Source organism: Fusarium keratoplasticum, chromosome 2 (assembly GCF_025433545.1).
Source record: "Fusarium keratoplasticum isolate Fu6.1 chromosome 2, whole genome shotgun sequence".
Taxonomy (NCBI): Eukaryota; Fungi; Ascomycota; class Sordariomycetes; order Hypocreales; family Nectriaceae; genus Fusarium; species Fusarium keratoplasticum.
The window spans coordinates 3071736-3094498 of record NC_070530.1 but is presented as its reverse complement, the minus strand read 5'-3'; the positions used below and the strand labels follow the sequence as shown (position 1 = coordinate 3094498).

The 22763-nt window shown below is 53.0% G+C and overlaps 7 protein-coding genes across 7 annotated transcripts; 3 read left to right on the top strand and 4 right to left on the bottom strand.

The window, feature by feature from the left end:
• Positions 1-5690: 5690 nt before the first annotated feature.
• On the top strand, positions 5691-6729 carry NCS57_00285800 (Phosphoribosylaminoimidazole-succinocarboxamide synthase; the record flags this gene model as incomplete). The annotated part of the gene is made up of 2 exons (XM_053052876.1): positions 5691-6034; positions 6159-6729. 2 exons carry the CDS (start codon positions 5691-5693, stop codon positions 6727-6729), a joined length of 915 nt encoding a protein of 304 aa, XP_052918122.1.
• Positions 6730-6976: 247 nt separating this feature from the next.
• On the bottom strand, positions 6977-8477 carry NCS57_00285700 (Aminotran-1-2 domain-containing protein; the record flags this gene model as incomplete). Its single annotated transcript, XM_053052875.1, has 5 exons — positions 6977-6998; positions 7043-7700; positions 7744-8146; positions 8221-8262; positions 8313-8477. The coding sequence occupies 5 exons, from the start codon at positions 8475-8477 to the stop codon at positions 6977-6979; spliced, it is 1290 nt and encodes a 429-aa protein (XP_052918121.1).
• A 699-nt stretch (positions 8478-9176) lies between these two features.
• On the top strand, positions 9177-12003 carry NCS57_00285600 (uncharacterized protein; the record flags this gene model as incomplete). Its single annotated transcript, XM_053052874.1, has 4 exons — positions 9177-9820; positions 9977-10732; positions 10791-11015; positions 11067-12003. 4 exons carry the CDS (start codon positions 9177-9179, stop codon positions 12001-12003), a joined length of 2562 nt encoding a protein of 853 aa, XP_052918120.1.
• A 461-nt stretch (positions 12004-12464) lies between these two features.
• NCS57_00285500 (Precorrin-2 dehydrogenase) lies at positions 12465-14239 on the bottom strand (the record flags this gene model as incomplete). Its single annotated transcript, XM_053052873.1, has 2 exons — positions 12465-13882; positions 13930-14239. 2 exons carry the CDS (start codon positions 14237-14239, stop codon positions 12465-12467), a joined length of 1728 nt encoding a protein of 575 aa, XP_052918119.1.
• A 1030-nt stretch (positions 14240-15269) lies between these two features.
• NCS57_00285400 (Thioredoxin domain-containing protein) lies at positions 15270-18735 on the bottom strand (the record flags this gene model as incomplete). Its single annotated transcript, XM_053052872.1, has 4 exons — positions 18651-18735; positions 18196-18602; positions 18029-18141; positions 15270-17550 (listed from the first exon to the last, which is right to left on the bottom strand). Exons 1-4 carry the CDS (start codon positions 18727-18729, stop codon positions 15270-15272), a joined length of 2880 nt encoding a protein of 959 aa, XP_052918118.1. The 5' UTR covers positions 18730-18735.
• A 215-nt stretch (positions 18736-18950) lies between these two features.
• Positions 18951-20069, top strand: NCS57_00285300 (uncharacterized protein; the record flags this gene model as incomplete). The annotated part of the gene is made up of 3 exons (XM_053052871.1): positions 18951-18977; positions 19030-19154; positions 19199-20069. 3 exons carry the CDS (start codon positions 18951-18953, stop codon positions 20067-20069), a joined length of 1023 nt encoding a protein of 340 aa, XP_052918117.1.
• An 82-nt stretch (positions 20070-20151) lies between these two features.
• On the bottom strand, positions 20152-22642 carry NCS57_00285200 (uncharacterized protein; the record flags this gene model as incomplete). Its single annotated transcript, XM_053052870.1, has 5 exons — positions 20152-21315; positions 21358-21468; positions 21515-22277; positions 22324-22435; positions 22483-22642. 5 exons carry the CDS (start codon positions 22640-22642, stop codon positions 20152-20154), a joined length of 2310 nt encoding a protein of 769 aa, XP_052918116.1.
• Between the last annotated feature and the right edge of the window lie 121 nt (positions 22643-22763).

The window sequence follows — 22763 nt, the reverse complement described above, 5'->3', positions numbered from 1 at the left end:
GAAAGCCAGCACAACACAAGAAGATGAGGAGACAAGAGGGAAGAAGACAGGATGACAGGACGACACGTGTGTCCAGTAGGTGAGGGAAGTGTGTCGGGAGCGGTGCCTTCCTCTGCAGACGACCAGATCAGATCAACTCCCGTTGCAAGGCAAAACACAGAAAACTTGGAAGGTGCAGTGACGACTGACGGGTGAAGACTACCAGTAGAAGTGGAAAGCACGAGAGGGACCAGGCAGAGGGACAGAGGGACCGGGAGGGTACACTCACTGAGATGGAAGGCACGTTGGACAAGCGCGAACCTGCTCCGTCCCTGCAAAGAGTGCGGCCAGGGCAGTTACAAGGCGAATAGACTGCATGTAATTGGCCGCGGGGACGGCCGCTAGACTCTAGTGGTTACAGGATGCAAGGGGCAGGGATGTTGGGAGGGGCCAACGACGGGGCACCAGGCGTTTTCACGGCGCTCACAACCTGGAAATTATCACGGCCATGGGCTGGCTGATTGTGATGGGTGTTGTGTGATGGATGGATGAGAAGAATGATATTGCTAGGCAGCTTGTTCTTTGACTATTATTTACCTCGCTTTACTTTTTCTCATTTGATATTGCCCCTTTCTGGTGATAAGACGAGCCCCCGTACATCATCACCTTTCTTTTGAAATACAGCAGGACCGTGACCTTCGCCTTCCTCCACTCTGCATCGTCTGAGGTCCGGTTGGCTGAGGCACCATTTCCCCCTCCTCCATGATCCGTAATCTGATCGATCGCTTTCTCCTTCTCCCCCACGCCATCCATTACTTGCATTGGACGCTATGCTCCATGCAAAGGGCATCATTCCCAACCTCATTTCTGTTCTACCAAGACTTGGTGGTGCTCATCTCAGCCCCCAAGCTTCGCATTCCTCCCTGCCCTACCCTACCCATAGCATTGCATCGCGCCGCTCACGGCCCACGGCCACGGCTCAACAAGTCCCGATATTCCGACTCGTATTCTCCGACGACATATCCACCATCGGCCCTTCGAATTGCCTGATTGGAAAGGTATCGCCGCTGATCCACTCGTGTCAACCCAGATGAGATGCGAGACAAGCTGGGGCCAACATGGCCACCCAGTCCCTGGGAGAGAATTGTTCCGAGATCCAATCGACAACGCATCATTGCGCTGCAGGCGTCCCTCGACGCGGCTGGGGTCTTCTTACCTTGTCGTTCGACAAATCGTCATAGGTGGTTGGCTTGACAATATTCTCGATCTCTGTCACGGTTAACTACATCCTATATCGTGTATATCTTTCACCCTGAGCAGCTCCGACAACACTCTGACACATAATGCCTAGGTGTCCATTGATAGAGGCGCCAGGAATGGCAGATCTCCTATCTTCTACAGTGGTTCTCTTCATTCCAAGGTCTTGGCAGTAATACTCCTAGGATACCTTGCTGATATGCCCGCAACAGCTGGGAATACAGAGATTACAAACTCACCAAGTCGTCGACCTACAGCTGATACGAAATGAAGCCCCGTTCAACATCAAGGCACACGGTCTCACAGAAGTCGGGGATAGAATTGCCATCCAGCTTCCCACGTCGACGACGGTGGTTCTTGTCCGCTCTTGAGGCCTGCCATGACGCATCCGTCCCCTGCGAGTTTGTTCCAACCCCGCCAATCATGGTGATGCCGTCGCTTTCCGCTGATCTAGAACTCGCAGGCAGGTGGTTATGCTTCAGATCGGACTGCGAACATTGGCGTTTGCATCAAACATGTCAGAGAGAAAGGGGTATTAGGAAACGTCCATCTGGAGAGGCACTTGGCTAGTACCGCTACCTCAACCTCTTGGCATATGGAGTCCGAACCAAAGATGATCAAAGAGCGAGCGTTCCGTCATTTAGGGGGTGGTGTCAGATCGGCATGACCGCGTCTTAGCAAGTGGTCCAAGGGCGAATCTCATGATCTAACCAAGCTATGACGGAAGTTGAGACGCGTCCAGCTTAACCCTAGTGTTGAACATCTGGCATGGGTCGCGAATGCGCGCCGGCATTCATACCACAGGCCACTTCTTCCCGTCATGATGCCGGCGTGCCCTATCTTGTCGGCGTTGCGTTTAGTCCCACTTTGCTCGTCACTGGTCTATTGCCATTGATGGTGCGCCCGCCCTAGAAACCCAGCAACAGCGCTATCTTGATCGTCGACAAACCTCATCCACTCACCGAGACTGATGAGACTAGCCTGTGAAAACGGCATTTGCCGTTGTCTGAGCTGCGGTAATTTGTTTACATGAGCTCCGGCAGCTTCGGAGAGTGTTGTCGCTGGAGAAGATAAGGACATTGGATTGGATGTCGGCTTGGTCCTGCATTGAGCATCGCAGCTGCATACGCCTAGGCGATGTCAGCCTACATGGACCACCATATTCAGGCCATTCGTGATATCGTCTCGAATGGTGTTGACAGCCTCCGTCTGTTTCCTGCTGTGCCGAGGGCGGGCTCCGTTACCCACAGAGCCGGAGCTGAATATGCATCTGCATGAGCAGGGTTGCCAACTGAAATTGCTATCGAGTTAAGCTTTAGCTTGCCCTTTTATGGCATGGCATCCTTTACGGAACACTTTGCCTTTTCTCACCCATGTAAATCAAAGCTCAGATTGCCCATCAATGCTCCCGCAGACCCTGGTGGCTTGAGGCTCCGCCATGACACGAGAGCTCCCGGGGCATGGGTTCGAATGAGGCCCGTGGACCGCAGAGAGACTCGGCTGTAGATAAACATGGGAATTAATGACCGTTTCCCCAGTTTCAAAGCGGCAGAGCGTGAAGGTCAGGCTGGCCGTTGAAGGTCCACATGAGCGGCATAGCGCCGGAGCTAGCCGGGGTATTTGATTGAACGGCACAGCAAATGTCTTGGATCAAGCAGCAAATCTGGCGAGTAACGGCCGAGGTCTTGGTCGGTCCAGCACCGGCACTCCGTGTTATGCACAGCTACGGCGTAGGGTCGTTGAAAAGCCCGGAGGCTTCCGTGGGTTTTGATTGGCGACTCCGCTCCGTGCCGGTATCGGGGCCGGGGCCGATGTCAGCCATCTCGAATGCCGGACTGTCGAATTGATCTTTCATAGATGCCAATAGCTACAGAATGGTCAGAGTAAACGTTCATGAGTAAGGGCAAAGGGATGGAGGGAATGTTGAAATACTAAGGTCCGATAAAGGGACTGAGAGGACTGAAACGCCGTTCAGAAGCTACAGCAAGAAAAACGCTAGGAGGTGGATGCTATCCACACTGAAGAGGCACTATAGGAGAGCATGACCACAGCAAAGGGAATGAATCTTGCAGAGCATTTTCGACTGAGCCTAGTGTCTGCTGTCTAGAGATGCAGCTCACTCCCTGCAGTCGGACCAAAGGGCGGCATCGAATTGAAGCTATCAACGAGACGGCGGCGATCATGCTATGCAGTCATACCAGGGCCAGGACTTGTCTCCATTGAGCCCGGCATTTGAGCTCAAGGGGGGGGGGCTTTCAGGACCCGTTGAACTAGACTGAGAAGCGCGGATATCTGAGACACGATCCGGCTTTAATTCCGGAGGATTGGTCTATCCATTTCTGCCGAGGCTGGTGCGATCCCAGAACCAGGTTAGCAGAGACATGGAGAAAGGGGTGACATGCTTCCCTTGATGCCAAGTCGAAGGGCATTCCCCGAACCCAGGTTCCCACCCTGCTCTTGCACCCTTTATTGTGGGCATTGCTATGGTAGACTCAGGGAAGAGTCTTAATTCTTCCGGTTCTTACTTGGAATTACGAATGGGTTTGCACTGATAGGTTGATCATAGGGTAGGCATGGTGTTTGTTCATCAAGTGACATCAGATGCACATGGTGTGCTATAGTGTTGGCTGGTCATCTGACCGTTCTTGCCTTTGACTTGCCCAACTCCCTATTCTTGACAAACGGTGTTAGATTCCTATATACTCTGCAAAGTTTTCACATCCAACTGTATCTTTCGCGCCGCTAAAGCTCTGTATAGCCTGTAGACCTCCCATCCTGACTTGTGCTTTGTCCAGGCGCCCCAAAGTGGTGAGGTCCTTGTTTGGCCAAAACCAAACGCTCCGACATGTTCTTTCTCTGAGAGACTCACTTGAATCAGACAGGACTTGGTATTTCTGAACCAGGGTTTGGAAACGGTCCTCTCACCACCACTGGCCACTAGCTTGCTTCACATAAGAATGAGGAGAAAATCTATCGTACCTTGGATTATCTACCATTCTTAAAGGTTTTCAGAAATACTGAAGAGGATTTACAAACGATATGTATCTAGATATCCTAAATGCCCGATCAAACAGGATGGAAGCTAGCCCAGGTGTGCTATATTCAGACACAAACTTTGGTTGTGCATGGCCCAACACCCGGCGGTGATTCACAAACGTCAGGGTTAATGTCAGCGATAAAATCGACGTTTCTCAGCTCTTTAATTATCAACCTTTTTTCTTAAAATTGCTCTCTATCTTCCCTTCTTCTTCCTCCCAACATGCGTTATCCAACACCGAGCCTTGATCACTTCAGCATGTCGGAACACATTTCTAGAATCAGCATACTTGCGCCTCTTGATGCCGCCCATTTGATGAGCCAAGGGCTCGTCGGATCTGACGATGCGAGCGGGATGAGGAAGATTCATAAACGCCGACTTAATCGGTTCAGCGAACTGGAGTATGGCCATCTACCTCTTGATGTCACCGCATCTCAGGCAGCAAACGTCATTTTTGTCTCTATCCCCGATCAGCTCATATCCCAGGCCACGATTGAATATGTTGGCTTCTCAAAGACCAAGGCGAATGAGATCTGGAATTCCTGGAACAGCTGGCCTTCGACCGGGCCACGACGCGAAACCGATCCTAATGATAACGGGCTTCGAGTCACATTCCTGGACTTTATCTGTGGTTATATTTCCTCATCTTTCGATACCAGCTCGGAAGATGATAATGAATGGACCAGCTGCATGAACATACATGGCCTTTCAACGGAGTTTCAGGATGCCATTCTTGACCCCCTCTTCAAGTACCTTCGCCTGTCCGACTCTTGCGCTGAGTGGGCAAAGGATACCATCGAGATACGCTATGCTGGGCTCAAGGCGAGCCAGCAAGAATCATCGAACAGGGAAATCGCTTTACATGGCGCCGGGTATCGTCTTGCTATGGATGGTACCGTCCTTGAACCCCTCTAGTAACCAGGGCAAGCAGACCAGATTTAAGGCCTAAGAGCTTTAAGAAAATCAGCATAAGTAATTGAATAGCATTAGAAAATGATTATACTCTTATTTATCCCCTGCTTTGCTTATGGTTAGGCTGCAAGGTGAACACTTTCCGCCATCTTGACAATGGATGGCGGATGTGTGCCTGCTCCACCCACCGTGTCAAGAGTATACATAACACGGTCTCGCACGGTGCAACATCCTTACCTTGTCAATTTGAACCTGTGTGTGTTCCCCCGAGTCAAGCCAAACCATTTCAAAAATCCGTCAGGCATTTCGAGATGGAGGCATCATTTCTCCTCCGGGGGAAGGAAAGAGTTGGATAAAATGGAGAGGGAAACGGCGATGACTCAGTGGAGAAGCTTTTATCTCTGCTGCTTCCAACTGGCCGGCTAAATTTTTCTCCTCCCGATTTCATCACTGTCACCTCTTTGAAGTGTCACATCACATCCCATCAATACAGCAATCCGTAACAATGGCTCAGACTCAGATCCCCGTGTCCTCCCTCGAGAAGATCGCCTCCGGCAAGGTGCGCGATCTGTTCAAGCTCCCCGATGCCGATACCCTCCTCTTCGTCGCCAGTGACCGAGTCTCGGCCTTTGACGTCGTCATGAAGAATGGCATCCCTGACAAGGGCAAGATCCTGAACCTCATCTCGGCACACTGGTTCAAGGTCTTGACGGAACGGATCCCCGACCTGCGCACTCACTTCATCACCCTCGACGTTCCCGCTGGCGTCACCCCCGAAGAGGCCAAGGCCATCAAGGACCGCTCCATGCAGGTGCGTCGCCTGCAGGTCGTGAAGCTGGAGAGTATTGTGTAGGTTGCCCTTTTCTTGTTTGATGAGTCCCAATGAGCATTGTGTTACTGGTGGTGTAACAGCGAGCAATCGACCTTGCCCGCTCCTCTTTCTTACCCCAGTCACAGGGGCTGACAATTACAGGCGAGGCTACCTTACAGGATCTGCCTTTAAGGAGTACAAGAAGAGCGGAACTGTGCATGGTATCTCTGTTGAGCCAGGCATGGAGGAGGCCCAGAAGTTCAAGCAGCCTCTTTGGACGCCCAGCACCAAGGCCGATGCCGGAGAGCATGACGAGAACATCCATCCCGATGATGCCTGGAAGGAGGTTGGCGACCGCAAGACTGCTGACCGCGTCAAGGAGCTGTCGCTCAAGATTTACGAAGAGGCATCCAAGTACGCCGAGGAGCGAGGCATCATTCTCGCCGACACCAAGTTTGAATTTGCCAAGGACGCCGAGGGAAACATCTACCTCGTCGATGAGGTTCTGACCCCTGATTCATCCCGATTCTGGCCCGCCGCGGGCTACATGCCTGGACGTGACCAGGACAGCTTCGACAAGCAGTTTATCCGCAACTGGCTGATCAAGGAGGGGCTGAAGGGCAAGGACGGCGTGTCGCTGCCTGAGGAGATTGTCCAGGCTACCTCAGACCGATACCGGGAGGCCTTCCTCATGTTGACGGGCAAGAGGTTTGAGGACGCCATTAGCCAGTGATTGGTTGACGAATGGCGGTCGAGTTTGCATCAAAAGTCGTTAAAATATGCTTGAAACAAGTTTGATTTCAGTCTTGGCATCAACTCCTTGGCACATGCACCTCGTATTGTGAAAGCTGACCCATTATATCCAAGGTTACACAAAGATCTGATGCTTTGGACTGACTCTTTGAAATTTCTGGTCCTAGGATAGATCCGCCGTTGACGAAGTTGATTCTCTCTACCCAACCGCCACCCATCGATATCAGCTAAGAGATTGCTCTCTTAATCCTACAAGACATTAGTTACGTCGACATTTTTCAGAGAAAACGCACCTCTTGAGTCCTTCCGTTACTATTCTCGCATCTTGCGAATACACCAGTCGAAACCACCCAGGATGAACGGAATGCTCTTCGCAGGGGTGCAGGAACACACCCTCCTCTTTTAGCTTCTTAGCCAGAGCAAACTCGCGAGTCCTTTCCTCGCCCAGCTCGAACGGAAGATACGGGGACAAATCGATCCAGACAAAGAAGCCCGCATTGCTGCCAGGCAGATATCGTATGCCAATGTCCGTAAGCCCCTTGGTGACGTGCTTGTACGCCTGAGCAAGCTTGGTCCTTGAACCCTCGATAAAGGCACGGCACCACTCCCTGTTCTCAAGCATGGCGCTCCCGACGGCAAGACTGGCGCCAGAAGGGTTGTGAAAACGCATGGCAGCTTCGATGGCTCGAAGGACAGGCTTGCTACGAGTGATGATGGCTCCGACACGCAGACCAGCTGCTCCAAAGTCTTTGCTAAGGCCGTAGGTCACATGAAGAAGGTCTGGATCGATAAGACCCGACGAATCAATGGATAAGATTGAGGTGAAAGGAACGGCAGCCTCCCCCGAGTCGAAGACGGAACAGGCATAGATTTCGTCGCTCAGGAGATGCAGTCGATATTTCTGGCAGAACTGCATGATCTTGATGAGGGTAGAGCGAGGGTAGCATCTCCCTGAAAGGTATTAGTCTGCACTAAAAGGGAGCGGCTTGCTTACCCAGTGGGTTGTGTGGGTTAACAATCAACAGCATTTTAACGTTGATGCCAGCCTTTTTGGACCGGATCAAGGCCTCCTCAAACTTTTCGACAACATCATCCTGGAAGGAGTTCTCGGCTTCCGTGGAGGCGTATACGACCCTCACCTGAGATTTGTTACCGAAATCAAGCTCGAAGCGGCCGTAGACGGGCCTGCTAGTCAAGACACCATCATAGGGATCCGCAACTCCCCACGCGAGGATATCGTGCATTGCAGTAGCGGCCCCGACGACCTGGATCATGTCCGGAGTGATGGGGTCGTGTGGCTGAAGATACTCGTTGAGGTGGATAGCCAGGGCTTTGGGGAAACGTGGGCCTCCTGCATGGCTGCCGCGGTAGAGAAAGTCATCAAGGGAGAAGGTGACCTGGGCTGTGAGTGAGGGTTTCGGGGTGTGGAGGAGCCATTGGCGCGGCATCTTTTGTATGGGGCTTCTCATACATTTTTATCGACGAATTGCTTCAACTCTTGGGTTACCAGAGCCTAGAGGGTGTTAGTCCTGGACTTTTGTTACCAATGAGAGGATCCCAGACATTCTCAGCTGTAGCAAAGGATATCAAACCCTTTGGGTTGTTGTCCGGGTGGTAATCTCCCCTTGGTGCAAACCTCCACGGGAGATCCAGCCCTCCCACCGCCTCAGTCGCTCGCCGTGATAGAGGGTCGGCCATTTCATCGGTAAAGTGGAGGTGTATCAACATGATGCCTCTCACCGAGATTTACCTACTGCGAAAACGGAGACTGCCTGCAGGATGGGGCTGATGAGTCAGCTGGGATGGAGCCGTGCTTTGCGTAGCTGTGTTATGGAATGTCTCAATGCCGATGGATTTCGTTACAGGACCGTGGGCTTTTTGGGAAATGGTGATTGTATGAAAGAGTATCGTGGCTTTGAGGTGTGGTGGTTTAGTAGAGTGAGTGATGGTTTTCAGTGTCTAGACGCGCTATGACGCAAAAGCACCCTGATGGACTCTGTACTTGGGAAAAGAAATGGTTAATAAGAAGGCACGAACCGGTTCCTTACGGACTTGCTTCTATTTTAATGAATTGAAAGAGAAGGGAGGTGGGTAGAACACCACTATGCATCTATCTCTCCTCTCCATGTTTGAGCTTCACTATCAAGGCGACGATAGGTGCATGCAAACCACAGGCTGGCGTCATTTTGTTATCTTGTTACAGGTTCGGCGTGCATAAAAGATATGCTAAAGATGCATCCTCATCATGGTCCCTGGAGTGAACCTCCATCTTGCTTGCTTTTTCGAGATGACGTTTGCTCCAAAGTTGGCTGAATTAAGCCGCCACCAATTAGCTATTAATTGCGACGCGTCGCGTCGTTGATCAGGAGCGGAGAAACTACCACGACTTGGCATCGTTCATGACGCGCTTCCCTCATCGAAACCATCATGCCAGGTCCACCTACCGTCATCGAAATCCCTGATGATAGCGACTCTGAGGCTCCTCGAGCGTCTGTGGGCGAATGGAAAAGAAGGCTTTTTGAATCGTTGAGTAACATCCAACAGATAGGCGGCATCGCCACCTTCAAACATTACCCATCGTTCATCAACCCAGGCCTGAAAATTGAAGGGAATCCCATCGTTCCATTGCCTATCAATGAGCAAGCGGCTCAAGATATCAAGAGCCACTGCCGCCGAGCCCCGACTAGTAACGCATGGGAATTGGACCCAACACAGTTCCAATTGACGAACCCAGCATGGCCCGGGTTCCTGCAGATAGTCGCCGGCGATGTAGCAAAAACCCTCGACATCGGAGGCGTCTCGTCTGTGCCTAGACATTTGACTCTATACGGACCAGGGCCAATCCCGAGACAAGACTCTCCTAGAGAGAATACGACCGATATCATCGGTGCGCTCGCCATCTTCCTTCCATCGGAACATCAGGGCGCAAATGTCAACTTGTCCATCGAGACCATGTCGTTTTGCTTCTCACCGGCGTCGTCGTCTGCGCTGGATATTTCCGCCATCTCCTGGCTCCAGGACGTCAAATGTGAAGTCGACGATTTGACGTCAGGATATCGCTTGGCCATTACGTATGATCTGTGGAAGGCAGGCTCAACACGTCCGGGGCCCCATGCCGCCGAGGTAATTGGGTCTGCGATGGCTCGTACACAAAATATTTTGAAGGATTGGTCGTCACATTTCCCTGGAATTGACAGATTGTTTTTTCCATTGATCGACAAGGCTAGAGAACGTCCCGAATCACTCGAGGACACAAAAGGCCATGACCGAACGGTCTGCCAGTTTCTTAGCGACATCTGTCCAGAGGCAGGCTGTTACTTTTTGCTTGCACGGGTCACCCATGAGGTGACAGAGGACTGCGGCACAGTATCAGCCGTTACTCATACTATCGACGGCGTCTCTACACCCCACGGCTTGGATTTACCCATCGTCGGCAGCGTAGACGCAAGGAAGGAGATCCTGGGCTTCTCTCAATATAACCTGGAGCTTCGCGAGGCTGATAGCGATGATCTAGAAGACAACCCTGAGTGGGCCTGCGAGGAAGGGGAATACTCCCGCCGATATCACGACACGGCTGCTCTTATTATCCCCAGGGATCACGTCCTTAATGTGATCGACTGCAGAAAACACGCCCCTTACGTCCATTCCTATGGTGGCACCACGTCCCGTCATCAGGTTGTTGAAAACCTCGTCAACATGCTCACCGCGGACATGGAGAGCTTTCCAGATGATCAAAAGACTAGGCAGGTCCTGTTGGACATGCTGACTAGCCTTTCCGGAAACGGCGAAATCCTGAGAGCCCCGGCTGTGGAAAGAATCCTCGAATTGAGTTTGGAGTCTGGCGACACGGATCTATACAGCAAGACTATTGCCGTTACTTCATTTGCAACAAGCTTTGATTCGATGCGTGTGGCCAAGCTGATTGAACCGCACCTGGTCAAGGAGTATATTGACAAGGGAAATACTGTTAATTGGAACGATTGGTAGGTGTATACATGTGCTGCCTGCCATGCGGCTGTTCAGCTGACTGACCATACCTAGGCTCGGCCCCCTTACAGAACGGAACTTCCAAGACTTCCGACAGAGCTGTACCAGTCTCAAGCTTGGTATCGAGAATGAGGCCCTATCACTGTCCCTCGATGCCTGGGTACTGGACGCGTTGGACCTGAAGATGGAGACGCAACAAAAATGGGAACATAGCGATTGCCGCCTGGCCATCGATTGGATCAGGGAACGATCTGAGAAGCTGGACTGGATTTTGAACAGGTCAGTTGGGTCTCGTGTTCAAATCAGAGTGTCCGGACTAATTCTGAACAGATTTCTTCCCAACATTGCTGCACATGCCGGCAGAATGTACTTGCTTAATCTTGTGTATTCTTTGTGGAAACGTAACGGCAACCCCAGGTTTCTCAACGCACCCGCCATATGCAGAAGCATCATCCAGCACGGTTTCGAGAAGCTCGAAATCCGGGCTAAGGATTTCGACTACAATAGTGGAATCGATGAACCCGGCATCAACTTCTTTGTGCTGTGCATTGAAGAAAGCCATGTTGGCGGATTGCCCGAGGAGGCCTCGAGACTCCTCGCAGCGACCTCTGCGGGTCTAGCCAAGTCGCGGCATTCATGGAATTTAAGGCGCAACCACGGCCGGGCAAGCTCCATCATGCAAGAGCTCGTCGCCCCCCTGGCTGGGCTGATTGGAAGAGGAAGGGTCGTGCCAGTGCCCGAGTTTGGAGAACTTGTCGAGCTCTTGGTACGGCACTCGATCCGTACCACTATGCCTCCATTCCCCGCCGAGCCAAATGGCTGGACTTATGATGCGCGTGGCTGTCGGTGTTCTGACTGTCGGGAGTTCAAAAAGTTTCTCGTGTCTCCTGTTATGCAGACCTGGGAGTTTCCTGCCGCCGAGAAGCGCCGAAAACACATTGAGTCTATGCTGTTGGGTGACACTCATTCCTTTAGGATTGAGACAACCCGAAACAGGTCGCCCTACACCTTGGTCGTTACCAAGACAGGAGGCGAGCATCAACTCAAGGTCACACGTTGGCAAGACGCGTATCAGCGGCTCAGAATTCTCGTGGCGCCGTTTCGGAACCAGGCCATGCGGGGGTGTCTGGGCGATGAAAGGTATCGCGAGCTGATACTCTTGGAGGGTTATGCCCAGCATACAGCGCCAGCGGGTGTGGCGGGTGTGAGGAGGCGTGGTACATCTACGGTGGACGAGCCGGAGCCTCAACGACGCCGAGTAATGTGAGGGGATGCTCCTGAAGACGGGTTGGACTTCACATAGGAGATTGTGCTGTCGAGGGTGCTTTTGTCTTGGATAATAGACTACCCATTGGGTGAGTTGGCGTTGGATTTGGCTCGGAGAATACTACTCCTGCCCTGAGAATGAGGGCACAACCAACCTCCCATGCCATGATATGTTGGTCAGGCTGCCAAATCAAATCAACCTATGAGTGGATGAACGAATCTGTTGCGTCAGAGGATGGCAACTTCAACAAAAACTCAGAGGACGAGGGCCCGGAGGACGATAAGCCTGACGATGAGCCAGACGCCAAGCGGGCTTAATATCCTGACTAGGTATGTATGGATGCCAACATTGGTTACCAAGGCTGTTTGCCAAAAACAGGGCTTCAATTCTATCAAACTCCAGCAATGCTACCATACGCTATGCCCAAACTCCGCATTTTCATAATCCCATAAACAACGGTTTCATGCTTGCAATGCTTCAAGACCAACAGTGAAATCCTCTAGCTCCATACCCCTGAACCCCTCCTCGACAGCCCAGGCGCGGCCCTTTTCCGGCGTGAACAGAGCCTCACAGGCTCTTCCGACTACTAGTAGACCTGGTGGCCGACTGCCCTCGGTCTCAATAGCTTCGGCGACGTGCTCAAGCGTTGTCCGGATGACTCGCTGGTCTGGGCAGCTGGCTCGCTCAATGACAGCACAGGGAGTGTTGCGCGGCCACAGAGTACGCTTGCTCTCCCCCGTCACCGGGGATACCTGAGATGGCTCTGGGGGAGGAGGAGGCTGGGCTGAGACGGCTTCTTCATTGGCGGGGGCAAGAGGCTCAAGCTCGATGTGAGTGGTGAGCTCACGGATGAGACCATTGATGCGGTGGAGAGCCATCAGGAAGACTACGGTACGGCTAGCCACATACTCTGGTGGCGCAGGGGGCTTGCCCTTCTTTCCGGTACCAGTGCAGATGAGGACCTGATCGGCGACGTCGCGCTGCGTGGGAGGGATAGCAGCAAAGAGCGGCGCACTCAGAGCACTGGTGACACCAGGGAGGACAGAAACGCGATCACCAAGACCATGCTGGCGGAAGTAGGCCACCTCCTCGCCGCCGCGACCATAGACGTAAGGGTCGCCCTGCTTGAGGCGGAGGACAGTCTTGCCCTCGCGCACGCCGGCGAGGGCCATCTCGAGAAGCTCCTCTTGGGCACGGTCGGCGTTGCCGGGGAACTTGCGAGCGATTTGGACGGGGGTACGGCGGGGGATGAGATCGAGGACACCTGAAGGCACGAGCTTGTCGGCGAGGATAAGGTCGGCCGATTTGATGGCCTTGTGGGTGGCCTGGGTGAGGAGGTCCGGGTGGCCGGGTCCGCTGCCGGCTAGGATGATGGTGCCGATGCGCTTCTCCGGAGTACCGGGGTCCCGCTTGATATCGGGGCCGTTTCCGGGGTATGACTTGAGGATAGTCTCGACATCATCGTCTGTGATGGCGGCCAGTCGCTTAAGAGGCCAGTATTCGCAGACCTGGCTCAACCAGCGCACTCTTCTATTCTTGGCATCTTCGTCTGTGACGAGCTTGTTGAACTGAGCTGTCTGATCGAAAGAGTCGTCCAGAGAGGCAGGGTCGTCTTGAGCACCAAGCGAGTCCTCTTGATGAATGCGACGGCGCACATCGCCCAGACGTGAGCAAGCTGCGCCGAGGTCGGCGGGAAGAGAAGCAGCAATGTCACGACGGATGCGCGAGGCTAGCTTACAGCCGCGACCATTGGTTGTGACGCCGATCTGGAGGGGACCGTCCGAGTGTGTTGAGAGAAGGGAGAATGTGCAGAGTTGGGGAGCGTCGACGACGTTTACGGGGATGCGATTTCGCTTGCAGAGGGCGGCGATGTGAAGGCCTGGACTGTTAGCTTCAATTGGTGTTTATTTGACGCAGAGGACTTACTGGAAGGATCTCGAGGCCCCGAAGTAACAAAGACGGCATCGACAACACCGTCAACCTCCTCGCGACCAAGTCGCAGCAAGTCGGCGTCCTCAAAGGGCTTCTTGTGCCACTGGACAAGACCCTCGTCTATCCTCTTTTGCAGGGCATAGTGAAGCTCTGCGCCCTCGGGAGCAATCAAGATAGGTCGCGCACCAGCATTGAGTGACTGGCCGCATCGAGTGGCTGCGAGAGGGTTTGTTCCGATCACGAGGTGGACGTTGTCTCTGCAGTTGAGAGCGGCGAGTAGCGAAGTGGGTGAAGCTGTCGCCATTTCGATGACTGGACCCCAAACTGGGAATATTGAATCAACCAGCTGGAATGAATCAGTCAAAGATGAAAGTCAAAAAGAGTCAGTTCCCCCCCAAAAACCATCCAACGCCGTAATTGCGAGACTTGTCCGGCTTATAAACAAGCTCCCCATGTACACACCCCACGACCATAATAAAAAAAAAGACCCTTGCCCATTGAAAGTGCCCCTCTACCCCTCCAAGACAGTCACCTCCAACCCAAATCAGCCTCTTCTGATTGGCACGAACTGACGCCATTCAGTCTCCGCGGGGCGTCGTCCCTCGTGGCGTTATCGGCCTGTCGGGCGGCCGCAAAAGAATTTCTGCCGCAAAAGACGCAATCGCCGACTTCCGCGGCCCGCAATCGGAGATGCATGAACCATGATAACGTGATGATGGGCGGCTGAAGATAGGAGATGCCAAAATCACGATTAACCCTGGAAGGGGTAGCATTGGGATGACGAGCTGTTGGTCACAGGGGGACACAGAATGATGGAATGACAGGGGACAAAAAGAGAATAGATCACGTGATGTGTCAGTTTCTCATCACGTGAGCACCCTAACACCACACAGCCGCATCTCACAACAGCAAAAAAGAGAAAGCCTCGCAATTTGCTCGCAATCGAATTATAGGAACAGCCCGATGCGGGGGTCGAACCCGCAACCTTGAGATCGCGTACTCGATACCATTGAATGGCATTTCTAAGAGTCTCACGCTCTACCGATTGAGCTAACCGGGCGTGGCTCGAATGTGGTAGGAGTAGGAAGCACAACCCGCTCAAGATCGCATCCCGGACCCGGAGGAAAATTTTGATAGTGTCCGGGGGGACCCACAATGGTACCGGCATCCAGGCTCGAGAGTACTTGAGATGGGATGAAAACAAGGTCCAAATATGTCGTTACGTTGTGTGGTGCTTGTGTTGAGATCTATCATGATATCCAACGCCTCATGTCATACCCCGACCTGATGCCTCATTTTTGTACATTATACTTTTACATTGGTGATACAATTTCTCAACGCCCCTTCCTGCTGTCCTCCTCCAGCTCAGCCTCAACCTCCTCGTCCATCTGCTTGGCAATCATCTTCTCCTCTTCCTCCTCCGCCTCTAGGATCTCCTGGATCAGTCGGCTCTTCTTGTCCTGCTTGTTCTTGCTGCGACGCTCCCGGGGTGCGTTCTTCTCGCTCGCGCTGATGCCCCCGGGGCCCATAACAATCTCAACCTTTCTGGGCTTCTTGCCCTCTCCTGCTCGCTTGCCGCCGTCGTCGTGTCCTTTACCCGCCCGGACCTGTCGGAGAACTCGCGTCTTGGCTCCGAGCGCCCAGAGATCACCCCATCGTGCCTTGCGGGCATCGTGGTATGCCACCTTGCCGAAGCTCTTGGGCACCGTCCATCTCTCAAGCTTGCCTTCGGGGGTACACAAGTCCAGGGTGACGTGACCCTTGCGCTTCAGGGGAGGTAAGATCGTTCGAGGTAGCGTCTGCATATCGGGCTTTGTCTCTGAGTGTTCGTATCCCTTGAAAGCCTCCTCCGTCGCCTGCTTGCCAGTCCAGGGGCTCTCCTTGGCTACACCACGTCTGAGAGCCACATAGCTGAACTCGACCTCGCCCTGGTTGTCCTGGCTGTTTCCAAGCATGCGAGTGTAAAAGGTAGGTCGCACGAATCGCTGGTTAAAGTGGCAGAAATCCTTTCGGCCAGTACTCTTGCCAGTGGCCTGGTACATGGGACACACTCCTTGGTTGGTGCAAGGAGCAATGACATGTCCAGCCTCCTTCTCGCGTTGATAGGCCGGGTTGAAGTCCTCAGGGGAAACCTCAGACTGTCCCGACTGAGGGAGCAGGAACTGCTTCAGAACTGTATCACGAACATGAGCCACAGCCTCGAAACCGCGAGGGTGAGCCTTTTCCAGAACAATAAGGACACCCCCGTCCTTCTTCAGCAAACTCCAGAGGTTGTTGAGGATGGCTTGTCGGTAGTGATCTTGCTGCTCCTTGAGGAAGAGGTGAGACGCAATGATGACATCGTAGCTCTTTCGAGCCTGCGGCTTGTCTCCTGCATCCAGATGCTGGCCACGCATCTCTCCTGAATGTTCATAATCAGGCAGTCGAGGAAGAAATGTGGTGTTGTGGAGGAAGGTCTTGGCGCGATGTCGTAGACGATCTGATCCAACCACAACTGTTCGCTTGCCAGGAGGGTCAAGTCCTTTGACTTGGCCATTCTCCTTCAGCAAATCCCACTCTGCTCGCACAATCTCATCCCAAGCGATCAAGCCAGCACCACCGGATCCCGCATCGAGAACGCTGAGACCGGTACCGTCCTTGAGCTTGGACTGTAGCCACTCACTTCCAACTCGCTTCCGGACCTCTCGTAGTGTAGCCATAACGGAGGCATAGGCAGGTGGTAAGAAACCTGCAATGAAAGCGTCCGCCTCAATCTCGGTCATGTGTCGGGAATCTGCGTGAACGCCAGCAGCTCTCTGCCCGCCATTCCTCTTGCCTTCGGGCGTCGCAGGAGATAAAGGAAGACCAGCACCACCAAATGCATCTTCAGCTGCACTCTTGACATGGTCAATGTGTGTTCGCTGCAAAAGGTCTCGGATTGGCATGATCAGCTCGTCCCGCGGCAGGGAAATCTCAACGGGACTGCCATGGAATCGACCCTCAATGGAAAGAGGGTGAAATCGCAGAGTCTCGCCAGACACTCTCTCCCTCCATTGTTCCTCCGGCCACTGAGGCGTCTCCTCGGCCTCCGCCAGACGCTCTGCGAGCTCCTCCTCCTCTGCCGCCACTTGATCCTCTGCCTCTTGCTGCTGTCGCCGTGTCTCCTCAAAATCCTTGGCCAATTTTTGCATCGCATCGTACTCTCGTTGAGTCCTTGCCACTAGTTCGACATATCCCGGGGGTTGATGTAGTGACTCTTCCATAGCTAAGTCTGCCAGCTCGGATTGCGGCAGCACTTCGTCAGACTCTTCCACTATCTCGTCTTCCGCTGCCTCCTCACGGGGAATCTGGTAGACGATCTCCTCGAATTCGCCTCCCTCAACCTCCCGTAGTATAGTACCCTCATTATCCGGTCGTGGGGGCTCGGGCCCCATGTCGGCATGCTCTGGGATACCAACATCCTCAGGCCTGGTCTCTCGCAAGGGTGCACCGTACAATCGTTCGTAGAGGGCGTATTCTTCGTCATTGAGATATCCCTTTGGCAGGGTATCTCTGAATCGCTGCTTGGCATCTCGGACAACCTGCTCAATCTCTTCAGGCGATGCGCGCGGGGCCGCCGCTTCTTGTCGCAAAAATCTGGAAGTCGAAAAAGCCTGTGTAATTGCCGTGCTCTTATTGGGCTGGGGTGCTTGAAGGGGAGAAATTCGTCGTAATCGTAGGGAAGGAGCGGAATGGGTGTAAAAACGAGTCGAAACTAATGAAGAAGAAACATTACACCTCGGACAGGCATTCCGGACGCCCCTTGCTGACAACATTTTCTGTATTGTACAAGTTTTGGGTTGATGGTTGAGGTTGGAAGCTCGTCTGGAACTTTTTCGCCGCTACGCGTAGTCACGTGATATAAGTGGTAATCATGATGGCCGCACTCATGAGCAGTCTCACAGAGGAAGTCAGGACAGGGATATGGAAGCTCCGGGATGATGGGTTATGAATCAGTGCTGATCTAATGCCTTCGACTATCGATATAGTTATTACGCCCATGAAAGAATCCTTTGCCAACGCCATGCTCATCGCTTAATCACTACCAATATCTGCCAAAGTCTTGAATGTAGACCTTGGAGGACCAGGCCTCGATGCTCCGCCCACTGTCCCTCCACTGGAAGTCTGGACTGTGGGTTGACGGTAAATGTTGAACACGCTCTTCTCGGCCGCCTTGTATGAATCGAACTAGAAGCCTGTTAGCAACTCACCCTCGTCCTGGAGTTCCTTCTAGCAACGTACCGAGAACAGGGACACAAAATACAGTCCGAAAAATGTCACAAACATATCCATAAGCGCCTTCAAGCTCCATTGCCTGGCCAGCGAGGCCGACTTTGTTTCTCCGCCCAGCGTCCGGCCGGGTGTCTTGAATGCGTCGCCAGGCTTGGTCGCGCCACCGAGCTTGACAGCATTGTTGATGGCCGCCGTCAGCGCTGGGGGGTTGGCACCTCGAATGGTCTCGATGCAGGTGCCGTTGTGGAAGATCTTGAAGGTGGGCATGGCTGAGACGCCGTTGGATCGCGCGATGCCGGCCTGGCTGTCGACGTTGACCTTGGCGAAGGCCACCTTTCGAGGGGACGAGTGTTCCTTGGCGAGGCTGTCAAAGGTCGGCGCGATCATCTTGCAGGGACCGCACCAGTCGGCGTAGACTTGCGCGTGTTAGTGACGATGCGCGGCATCGGAGGGGGTTGACATACAATCTGCGATGACAACATTTGTGCCGGAGAGGAGGCTGCTCCACTCCGATTCAGAACCGATACTAATAGGGCCGGTCATGGTTGCGATGGTTGTTGTTGAATGAGTTTCAAGATGAAGGCCAGATCATCCGTATCGCTCCGTTGGTCGTGATGCTGACCAAGCGCAGGCAGGCATGTGCTCTGAGACCGGATCAGGCAGGCGGTGGACAACCCCAGACAAATTCTGCCGGATCAATGCAATAACTTTTTGAGCTTCACTGTGCATGGACAAAGCTCCACAGCTTGGATCCCATCATCAAAATGTCTTTTCACGAGCGCAAGTCCAAGGTGAGTCAATTATCAAAGAAACAGTTGTCGTTACATCTCTAACTTTCAGTAGAAGCGGAAAACCGGCCACAATGGCCAGGACACAACGTCCTTCAAGCCTTCCGCAACCTTCAACCCAACGGATGGCGGCCGACCATGGACAGTATCCGTCGCAATTCCTAGTAGCGTCCTTACAAAGTATGATCTCAATTCTTTTATTAATTTCATTGCTGACCAGTCAGTCTCGCTACTGCCGACCAGCGAATGACCCAGCCAGGTCGAATTGCTCGTGCCCTCGCCGTCTTCTCCGTCGATGAAGTCGTCGTCTTTGACGATTCTCCCCTCTCTGCCCGACCTCGTCACACGGACCCGAACGGTTACACTGGAGATACCGACCCATGCCACTTCCTCACCCATATTTTGTCTTTCCTAGAGGCACCGCCCTTTATGCGAAAGACTCTCTTCCCTCTTCACCCCAACCTGCGTCTCACCGCGCTGCTGCCCAGTCTCGACATGCCGCATCATCCCCATCCTAAGGAGTGGATTTCCTATCGCGAGGGTGTCACGATTGCTGGTCAGACAAGCACGGGTTCTGGAACTCTTGTTGAAGTGGGGTTGGATCAGCCAGTTGAGATTCAGGAAGAAATTCCCCCAAAGACCAGGATAACACTCAAGTTCCCCGACGACGAGACCCAATACCCTGAGCCAGTTCATCCCGCCGCTCCAAGAACCGAGGGCGGCTATTACTGGGGTTATACCGTTCGAAAGGCCAACTCTCTGTCCGGCGTCTTCACCGAGAGCCCGTATGAGAATGGCTATGACATCAGCATTGGCACTTCGGAACGTGGAGTCCCAGCCTCCAAGGCGTTCCCTCATGGCAAACGAGTCAACTTCAACCATCTGCTCATTGTATTCGGTGGCCCGCGTGGTCTCGAGTTTGCATCTATGAATGACGAGGAACTAAGCAGCATGGACATCCAAGGCTCCAAGACAAAGGAGCTGTTTGATCACTGGATCAACGTTTTGCCCAACCAGGGCAGCAGGACCATCAGAACAGATGAGGCTGTCTTCATTGCATTGACTGCTTTGCGGGGAATTTGGGATTCTAGTTAAATGACTGGTATAGCACTTGATACCCTATGTACACCTTATGTGTGCGCTTCCTACCTGGCCGGGGGACATTATAGTTAAATGCTCATGACTGATACAGAGCCAATGTGTCGGCAAATGTGCTGTTGTTCTGTATCGCTTCAACCCAATCTACGCCATCACGCTCCAACATGATCCTGGTACCCACCGTGCTCAGTCCAAGGACCCTCGTTCCCTCATTGTAACCCGCGAAACTCAAGATCCTCTCCTGGCAAAATTCCGGAGACTTGTTGCTCGCACACGAGTCGTTGTAGTTGTTGAAGAATGAGTACAGCCCCGCTCCATATATAACCACATTGCTGGAATTCATGACTCTCATGCCCCATCCCATATTGCATCCCGCAGGAACAGGGTCATTCTGACAGTCCGCCCCAAAGTCAGGATCGCTGAGGATAGGCACAAGCGGGAAGGGGTATTGGGCCACGGGGCGAGGCTGGAAATATGCCTCCTCTGTCTGTACATGGCCCATGTACACGTCCTTTGTGTTGACGAGTTGATACTGGTACAAAACGTGATGCTCGGATCCAGTTGCGCTGAGCCAGATGCGTCCTCTCCGGGCTTCGACGAGTACACCTCGTCCTGCGTAGATGGTAACTCGTTGGTACTTCTGGTCTTCGAGGTCATGATCAGCAACCCAGTACCAGCAGTTTTCCGTAAACAAGCCTCCAGCATACGCTGTGATGTGTATACTCATATAAGCAGCCACACACTTTGGCTGAACCGTATCTGTAGCTTTGAGCGCAGGGCATTCAGAAACCTGCAGATATGTTCCCGCAAACCCTCCAATACGAGTGTGTACATCCCACATGCCGGATGGCAAACCGGGACTGTAAAGATTGTACTGAATGAGAATGGCGCCTGCTGTTGCGCCGCGGGTCGAGACAATGGTGTCGGACCATTCGATTTGACCAACGTCCCCTGGACGACCAACTTGAACGACTGGTCGAGGGTTTTCCACGTCTTGAAAGTTTGGTCCAGTACCCATGATGATCGACGCAAGGGCCTCTCCCACGATTTTGGCATTCGGAGGTATATAGATGGTGTCGGTGACCATGTAGTATCCAGCATCGAGGTAAGCAATGAGTCCGCTGGCTGCTGTGTAATTGAATAGCGCGTTGAGGGCTTGAGTGTCATCGTGAGAGGCATCTCCGTAAGCTCCGTTGGCTTTGGCTGAAACGAAGAAGATGCTTGGGACCTGCTCATATTGGGGCTGCCGCTGTTAGCAGCGCCTGAAAACAGAGACTCAACCTACCTTTGATCTCTCGAGATAGATATTGCGGTCGAGAAGGCTAACAGCCCGAGGTGATGGTAGAGCGTAGTAGCCTGCTGCATCAAACATGCCCCGAGAGTCGGCATAGTGTCCCTGATACTGTCAGAGTACTCCAGATTCTTCCCTCCGCGGTACTTACCATCACAAAAACAGATTCAGCTGCTGGTCTCATCATAGAGCCCATAAGATCGGTGCCTTCAGGGCCAACAAGGATTTTGTTGACATTTTTAAAGTTGACATTCTCTATCGCCAGAGACGCTGCGCTTCCTGCGGCGCCTGGGTTGGTACGTGTCGTCGAGATAGCAGTGTCGATATTCTCGAACCAACTATCAAGGAGAGTGATGGAACCAACACCCTTCGATACATCGTCCATCTTGATACCGACGCGGCAGTTCTGGAATACGGCGCTCTTGAAGGTCCATCCCCAGTTCCAGGTCATCCAAACAGCAACATCGGCATTAGAGAACCAAAGATTGCGTGCCGTGAACTGCTGGTTGCCCAGAACAGTCGCATTGCCGCCGCCGTAAAAGTATAGATCGTTCAACAAGCCACCGGATCCCTCCTCGATAAACAGACCAGTGTGAGCGTTGCCCGGAGCAGTCGATAGCCTGAACACGCAACTGCTGATGGATGTTGCTTGTGAAGAGGGCCAGTGGATGCCCACAGCTGGAAACTCAGGAGGGAGAGCAGTGGTGTCCAAGATCAAGTTGCGGATCTGTCGAAAGAAGACATTTGTAGAGTTCCAGGATAAAGCGCCGTTGAATAGATATGGGTTCGCATCGATCAAGCCAAAGCTTTCCTTGGAGAAGGCAGGAGACGCCTTGATGATCGGACGGTCGTTGGGGTCACCGATAATCTGGGTATAGTATAAATCGATGATGGAGTTGCTGATCAGGTAGGTTCTATCCAAGTCAGCGGCATGCTGGAATTCTACCTCGAGCAACTTACCCTGAAGGAATGTAGACGAGCGCTGGCGAGATCGTGCTCCCCTTGCAAACTCCGGGGATACATCTAACGCCTGCGCTGATGGCAGCATTTATCGCAGCCGTGTCGTCGGCAACTAGACGAGCTATAAGCCAGAAACCGAACAGCATCAGGGACACCCACCTCCATCACCAACGGCGCCATAGTCCTTCACATTGCGAAAGACTTGGTATAGCTTGTCCGGGTAATAGGGAGCGGTCCCCAGGTGTGGGATATCTTCGAGCCAGTATCTTGCGTGTGCCGTGCCCGCAAGAGCAAGGGCGAGAGCCCCCTTGAACTTCATAACGAAGGACGAAGATGAGAGGGGATAGAAAGAGGGGTAGGTCGAAAAGAAGAAAAGTCAGCTTGGAGAGTGAGGTTGGAAAATATTATGGAAAATGTGCCGATGCCAGGTGCTTTCGAGT